Genomic DNA, 8,053 nt, shown 5'->3' with positions numbered 1-8,053 from the left:
TTAAGTGTAAATTGTCTTGTTCCATTGTCAAAATGTCTCACTTTCCTCCTCAATCCTATAGCAAATGCACTTATTTTAAGAAAAAAAATGACTTATGTTGATTTAGATTTTTTTCCAGTGTGGAACAAGACAATTTACATTTAAAATAAGAAAAATCAGAAGCATCATCTTATTTCAAATGCATATTATCTAATTTTCTTATTTTAAGAGTAAAAATAATAATTCCATTGGCAAATTATCTCATTTACCTGCTCAAATCAAGGGTAAACAAGCTTCATTCAAGACATTTTACTTATTTCTAGATAGTTTTTCAGTGTATAAACCACATATCCACATCGGGTTTTTAACATTCAAACTAAAGTAAAGAAAATTATGGATAAGTTGGTAATTTCATGCCAAAAGTTTAGTTTGACTTCATTTCAAAAGGCACACTTAAAAAAAAAAAAATTATTATTATTTCAACTACAAAGCAAAGACTCATTACTCTGAGTAATTACTGAAAAAGGTTTATTTAACTTACAATTAGAATGTAGGTTTTGGGACAGAATTACGCACCACTGTCAGCGCCTTTACAGTGTAACATGCTACAAAAAATACTATCAATCAACACGTCTGTAATAAATCCTTACAAAAAAATTAGTCTGTAAAAATATGCTGTTGGATGACTGAATTTAAAGAAAATAACTATAATTTTGTTAATATTCATAGCCCGAGTAGCACAGCTTACCAGGCTATGTATCGATTGGGTTAGATATAGACATAAAAAATTAATTAACTATTAGACGATAGAAAAGAGTGATTAACACTGCCACAAAAAAATTTAAAATAGAAATTGCACACAAATTTAAAAGAACTTAAAAAAAAAAAAGCATGTTACAAATAATTTACAAAAGCAAAAAGTTCAAGGTAGTTTTTTTCAGCAAAGGCTTCAGAGACGTAAAGCTTGTGTAGAAATGTAAAGAAAATTTAAATCTAGGTGACTCATTTTTTCTTAAAATAAGTGCATTTGTTCTTGAATTGAGGAGGTAAAAGAGACATTTTGCCAATGGAACAAGACAATTTACATTTAAAATAAAAAAGCCGAATTGCATTGTCTTATTTCAGGTGAAATAAGGGTAAACACCCTTAATTTAAGGAATTTTACTTATTTCTAGATTGTTTTCCCAGTGTGACCAGCTTCTCCTAAGAATTTCTTAAATTAAGTGTATTTACCCTTAATTTAAGTAGGTAAATAAGATGATTTGCCAATGGAATGAGTATTTTAAAATAAGATATTTAGATAAAACGCACTTGTAATAAGATAATGCAATTGTTTTTTTTCTTATTTTAAGTGTAAATTGTCTCGTTCCATTGACAATGTGTCTCTTTTACCGCTTCAATCCAAGAACTAATGCACTTATTTTAAGAAAAAATGACTTATTTAGATTTCCATTTTTTCCACATTGCAAAAACTATCTAGAAATAAGTAAAAATTTCTTAAATTAAGTGTATTTATCCTTATTCTAAGTAGGTAAATAAGACAGTTTGCCAATGGAATGAGTATTTTTACTCTTAAAATAAGATAAATAGATAAAATGCACTTGAAATAAGACAATGCAATTGTATTTTCTTATTTTAAGTGTAAATTGTCTTGTTTCATTGGCAAAATGTCTCTTTTACCTCCTCAAACCAAGAACAAATACACTTATTTTAAGAAAAAATTACTTATCTAGATTTAGATTTTTTCCAGTGCAGTGTGGTTTTGTGCTTCACAACGTTCAGCTCTTTATCAGGAAACATTACGGCATGTTTAGTAGATTTGGCTTTCATCTGTGAATCTTTGAAAACCTGGATGGAAGCTGCGAGAAGTCAGACACGAAAAAAAAGAGAAAAAAAAGACGTCACTTTGGAAAATCGGGTTGGAAATCTCATCGAGTCTTTTAGGATGTGTCTGAACTTTTTTGCTCTGGAGGATGCAAGAACAAATAAAAAAAAAAAGGTAATCAAATGTTCAGCGAGAGCCTAAACATGTGGAGGAGGTGTCCGTCAGGAGCTTAATATGCTGCGCCCTGCAGACGTATCCCTACTGACTTGACTAGACTTCTCTGTATCTATCTACAAGCAGAAATCCTTTTATTTGATTTTATTTCATGTGATAAACCAACATAATGTCCTGCATAACTGTGAAATGGCAGACAAATGAAAACAAGTTGTGAAATAAGACCAAAACTTACTGAAAAACACTGCAGTTAAGCAGTAGAGACCAACCCCCACAGTGAAACACGGTGGTGGAAGCATAGTGCTGTGGGAATCATTTATGCAGCTTGAAGCTGGAGAAACCAAATCTGTTATGCTACGTTCAGACCGTACGCAGCAGAGGCAGCAAAAACGCACATGCTGCTTCATTTCTGATGCATAAGTTTAGTTCTGACGCGCGGCTGAAGCATCTTTGCTGCTCTAGCTGCGCGGTGGAAAGTGGGCCTGATGCGCGTTGGGCGGAGCTACTCTATCCTTTCTTTGCCAGGAACAATGGCAGCTATATTTGCTATGATCAGCGGGTAAAAAGTAGTTTGAATATGTTTTTAAGTGAGAAAGTCCACCTGCACTGCAAAAACGATCTAGAAATAAGTAAAAATGTCTTAAATTAAGTGTTTTTAACCTTAATTTTAGTAGGTAAATAAGATCATTTGCTAATGGAATTAGTATTTTACTCTTAAAATCAAACAATTAGATAAAATGCACTTGAATTAAGCCAATGCATTTTTTTTTTTTCTTATTTTAAATCTAAACTGTCTTGTTCCATTGGCAAAGTGTCTACAGTGCCTCCTCAATTCAAGAAAAAATGCCTTATTTAGATTAAATCTTTTGCAGTGGGCAGTCAGTTCATCCAGATTACCATCCTGCCTCCAAATACTGTCTGAGACGCTCAGACCCCCACATACCGGCCATGCACTTTCACTGGGAATCCCCTTCAACCGGTGTTTTTCGCAGCGGCTGGAAGGTACACTGCAAAAACGATCTAGAAATAAGTGAAAAATTCCTTAAATAAGTATATTCACCCTTGATTAGGTAGGTAAATGAGATAGTTTGCCAATGGAATGAGTAATTTTACTCTTAAAATAAGATAATTAGATAATATGTACTTGATATAAGACAATGCAATTGTGTTTTCTCATTTTAAGTATAAATTGTCTTGTTTCATTGGCAGAATATCCCTTTTACCTCCTCACTTTAAGAACAAATGGACTTATTTTAAGAAAAAAATGACTTATCTAGATTTAGATTTTTTGCAGTGTGTTTTTCATTTACGTAATCCAAACTACAGTAACCAGAAAAATAAAAGCGAACATGATTTGCTGTCAGGTTTCTACATTTGAAGTTAATTTAGGCGTTAACAAACTGTTTCAGAGGAGTGATCATAGCGCTCTGCATCAGCAGTGCTGTGTCTGACTCCCTGCCAGCTCCCAGATCAGCTTCTCTCATTGGTTGATGTGACACATTGAGTTAGCCTCATGAGACCATCCTGATCTCGCGAGCTTTCAAGGTTTCACTCGCAGATCAGTCTGGAGACTCTCCGTTAAAGAAAATCTGGAGCCGTTCACCAAACGAACGTCCAATCAGCGTTGGCTTTGAGGCGGGTTGAGGTGTGACGCAACGAGAAGCGCCACAGTTCAGTCTAAAGAACATGGCGGCTTCAGCCGATAAAACTAGCGTTAGCGTGGCTATCGAGCAAGTTTTATCGGAATTACAGAGTATTTCTTCACTGAAAGAAGAGCAAAACACTGCTCTGGAGGCTTTTCTCAGAGGAAAAGATGTTTTTGCTCTTCTCCCGACTGGTTTCGGCAAGAGTAGCCTGGCTTGTGTTTGTGTTTTCGTCGTCGCTATATTAGTACGTCATATGCTGCGTTGATCTGATTGGTTTATTTGGCCCGTCTATCACCAACATAGGCCAATCAGCTAACCAGTATTTTCTCCCCCTCCCAAAATGACTTCAACGGAAGGTTTCCAGATGGTTATGCGGAGCAAATCCATCTGGCGGAGTCAGGTTAGCTTGAGTAGCAAAAGTTAAGCTAAACTAGCTGCTTCTGCTACTTGCAGTCTGAAAGTAGCATTAGGGTTGTAGAGTGAGACAGATTAACGTTGCATTTGGACCATAACTCTAAACAAGCACAAAGGAATGAAGTGGAACGGCAGTAATTCAATAAGGATGGAAGGAAAAATCTATTCCATCAATTATTTCATCTGACAAGATACCAACATTTTTTTATTAGATAATATTGGTATTGATTCCTAATATGGCCGACTGGATCTTAAATGTAAAAAGAACTTAAAGTCAAACATCCATTTCATTGTCTTTTATGTAACTCTGGAACCTCCAGTCACTAGATGGCAGCAAAGTGCCAAACTGCTCTACTGGCAGCAGCAGAGTAACAAGATCTACTGAGGTTCTCCAGAGCTATATTATTATTAAAAAAAGTGATATTTATATTGATTTATATGAGTAAGAGTATTGCCTTTGTTAATGTATCATATTATATCGTATCGTGATACGTATTGTATCGCCAAGTTCTTGTCAATTCAAAAGTACACGCCAGGCTTTAAATGTTTTTATTTGCTAAGAATCTGAAGAACGTGTGTCAGTTTTGCTCCACTTCATGATTATTCCTCACTTTGTGTTGTTTTATTACATAAATACGACGTAGTATCCTACGGAAGAGGATTAGGGCTACTGAAAAAAAAAAAAAAGTTAACAGATTTTTAAATTTTATTTCAGTTTAACATGAATTAACAGAATTCCAACTTTAATCTCAGAATTCTTACTTTTTTCTCAGAATTCTGACTTTTTCTTAGAATTCTGACTTTAATCTCAGAATTCTGACTTTTTTCTTAGAATTCTGACTTTAATCTCAGAATTCTGAAATTTTTCGTAGAATTCTGACTTTTTTCTCAGAATTCTGACTTTAAATTCTGAGATTAAAGTCAGAATTCTGACTTTTTTCTCAGAATTCTGACTTTAAATTCTGAGATTAAAGTCAGAATTCTGACTTTTTTCCCATGTTATCTGAAATAAAATTTAAAAATCAGTTAACTTGTTTTTTTTTTTCCACTGGCCCTAATTCTCTTCCGTATTTTTCCCATACTAAACTGAAATAAAATAAAAAAATCAGTTAACTTTTTTCTTTTTTCTCCAGTGGCCCTAATCCTCTTCCGTAGTATCTGCGCCAGGCTAGATTTTCTTTTTCTTCTGTTTCGAGAATAAAGTCGCAACTAGAATAGTCATAAAATTCTCGTAATATTACAACTTTATTCTCTAAATAAAAGGAAGAAAATCTCTAGCCTGGCCCTAATACTTCCTCGTACATGAAAACCTGATAAAATATTTTAAATTTTTTTCTTTAAATGTGACACAAGAAAAACGAGAAAAGATCACAGGGTATGACTATTTCTGCAAGGCACCGCAGCGCAGAACTGCACAGAAGTTTGTAGTCTGATTCCACTCGGCCCGAAGCTGCAAACGCTGCAGTTCTGGACTGCAGAGATGTTCAGGTTTGTCCTCCGTGAGCCATCCGACAGCTGCTTCCTCCTTTACTGCAGGTTCCCTCCGTCACGCATCGAGGTCTAGGCTTGGAAGTCGCTTCCAAAGTGTCGACTCTGCTCCTCAGTCATGGAGAGGTAAGTTGCTCTCATCGTAGGGGAGTACTTTGGAGGAAAGATGAACACAGACATAAAAAAGATGTATTTTTACACATGTGCTGGGAGAAGGGTGAGGAATTAGAGACAATAGAGGGGAAAAGTCCACTGAAAATCCACTTCATTAAACATTAAGGCCTTTGGAGAGACAAGCTGTACATTGCAAAAAGTTAAAATTCATTTTTGTCTTAAAATAAGTGCATTTTTTTCTTGAATTGAGGAGGAAAGTGAGACATTTTGCCAATGGAACAAGACAGTTTACATTTAAAATAAGAAAAAACTATTCCATTGTCTTATTTTTAAGTGCATATTATATTATTATCTACTTTTAAGGATAAAAATACTCACTCCATGGCAGATCATCTTATTCAACTGTTCAAATTAAGGGTACATTTTTACTCAGATATAGATCGTTTTCGTTTTAGAGTAAAGAATTCTTAAATGAGTGTATTTGTCCTTAATTTGAGCAGGTAAATAAGAGGATTTGTCAATGGAATGAGTATATTTACTACGAAAATAAGATAATTAGATAGTATGTACTTGAAATAAGACAAAACAATAGTTTTTTTCCAATTTCAAAATAAATTGTCTTGTTCCATCAGCGAAGTGTCTTTCTTATCTCCTCAATTCAAGAAAAAAAAATCTCTTATTTTAAGGAAAAAATGACTTAGATTTCAATTTTCTGCAGAGTAGAAGCTTTATGTCCACAGATTCAGCAGAAGATCCGATTTTCAGTGGAATATCTCCTTAAAACTGAATCTATTATAGTTAAAACAACTAAATTGATTTCTGCTAATTTATTTATGTATAATGTGCATCTCTGCTACTTGAAATGATCAGAGATGCTGTACCTGCACTGAAATAAATGAGCATCGCTGATTAATGAGCATCGTTTCTTTATTTCAGTAAATTCAAAAAGTAAAACTCATGTTTATAATGATAAGGTGCTGCTTTAAGCTATAAATCTAAATCATATTGATGAAGAATTGAGCTGAAGGATGAGATAGATTTGGCATTTAGGAAAGTCTGTTTAGGTGCAGGGAGAAGACATGGAGGGAAAAAAAAGAACTTTTGCGAGATCCCGCAAAAGTTTATTTTTTTGCGAGATCTTGCAAAAGTGTTGCGAGATGTCGCAAAAGTTTATTTTTCCCCTCCTTGTCCCTTTAGGGGTCCCGTAGTATGGAGCCACTAAAGGGAGATGAAGGGGAAAAAAAATAACTTTTGCGAGATCCCGCAATAGTTTTGCGAGATCTCGCAAAAGCTTATTTTTTGCGAGATCTCGCAAAAGTATTGTGGGATCCCGCAAAAGTTTATTTTTTCCTCCATGTCCCTTTAGGGGCTCCGTTGCGTAGTGAGAATCGCAATGAAAAACATCATTTTTAGCTTTTTTAGCTAAATTCATTAAATCACCGTGAATGTATTAGTTTCCGGTATAAATAATGATCTATTGATTATTTTTTGCTGACCGGACTTTTCCTTTAAAAACTGCGATGATTTTGGTTACTACGCCCCCTGCTGGTCAGCAGTGTTTTATCAAAGGTTGTGGAACCAGATGCAGGGGAAATTTTAAAGCGCTGATTGTTTTCATCTCTGAAAAGTTTTCGGAAAATGTTACATTTGGGACCCGGACACACGGCCAACAGCCCCATTATCTGGTTCTCTAAGGATACAGAGATCTGGGAAAATCATCTCTTTATTTTAATATAATTTATATAATGAATTTACATGAGTTTAAACCTTTTAAATAGAATAACTGAAATAAATACACTTTTTGATGATATTAAAATGAAGATGCAGCCTGATTGCAGTAACTGAACTAAAACCTGCATGCACAGTAGAGCTACCAACCTGCGGACAGCAGGGGGAGACATAACCTTCTTTATGAGAGGTTTAGGTTCTTTAATAAGTAGTAGTGAGGTGGAGAGCCATGCAAAAAACAGTGAACCAAAGTGATATGAAGCAACACAGAGGTGAAAATATACTGAACAACAGAGGAGGTGGGAAAGAGTTAATCTGAGGAGAAATAGAAAAAGACTTACTGGATTTCTATACGGCTGAGAGTAAATCTTCAACAGTTGATAAAAGAAAGAGGGGATAAAGAAATGAAGAAAACAAACAGACACGACAAACAAACGCATAAAGAAATATGTTAAAAGAAGCAGTTAGCTGAAGACGGCTGCATGGCGCTGCACAGTTAGAGTCATGGGGTGGGGGGGGGGCATTATTTGCTAGTGGTAATTAGGAAAAATAATAAGGCAGAGAACATTATATAATCAGTTTGATGTCCTGTTAGTAGATTAGGATGGAGAAACAATAAAGAAAATTAAAATCTTTGCTGGATCTTCTAACACACAGACGTAGCACCGAAATGGATTTTAAATAT

At 34.9% G+C, this 8,053-nt stretch overlaps 1 protein-coding gene across 2 annotated transcripts in view; it reads right to left on the bottom strand.

Annotated features, from left to right (window-relative positions):
- Positions 1 to 5,532: 5,532 nt before the first annotated feature.
- The window catches only part of ttyh2 (tweety family member 2), a 153,274-nt gene continuing 150,753 nt past the window's right edge, over positions 5,533 to 8,053 (bottom strand). Inside the window, exons 14-15 of one of the 2 annotated variants that reach the window (XM_038299282.1) lie at positions 7,710 to 7,736; positions 5,533 to 5,679 (exon numbers count right to left, since the gene is read on the bottom strand). In XM_038299282.1, coding sequence (XP_038155210.1) covers positions 5,599 to 5,679; positions 7,710 to 7,736 — 108 coding nt within the window. In that variant the 3' untranslated portion in view covers positions 5,533 to 5,598. The remainder of the gene's footprint in view (positions 5,680 to 7,709; positions 7,737 to 8,053) is intronic. The other variant, XM_038299283.1, reaches the window with a different exon arrangement.

This window comes from Cyprinodon tularosa, unplaced genomic scaffold (genome assembly GCF_016077235.1).
Source record: "Cyprinodon tularosa strain WSP-4 unplaced genomic scaffold, ASM1607723v1 ctg422, whole genome shotgun sequence".
In the NCBI taxonomy this organism is placed as follows: domain Eukaryota; kingdom Metazoa; phylum Chordata; class Actinopteri; order Cyprinodontiformes; family Cyprinodontidae; genus Cyprinodon; species Cyprinodon tularosa.
Note: the sequence above shows the minus strand (reverse complement) of the source record. Positions and strands in the feature narration are given on the sequence as shown.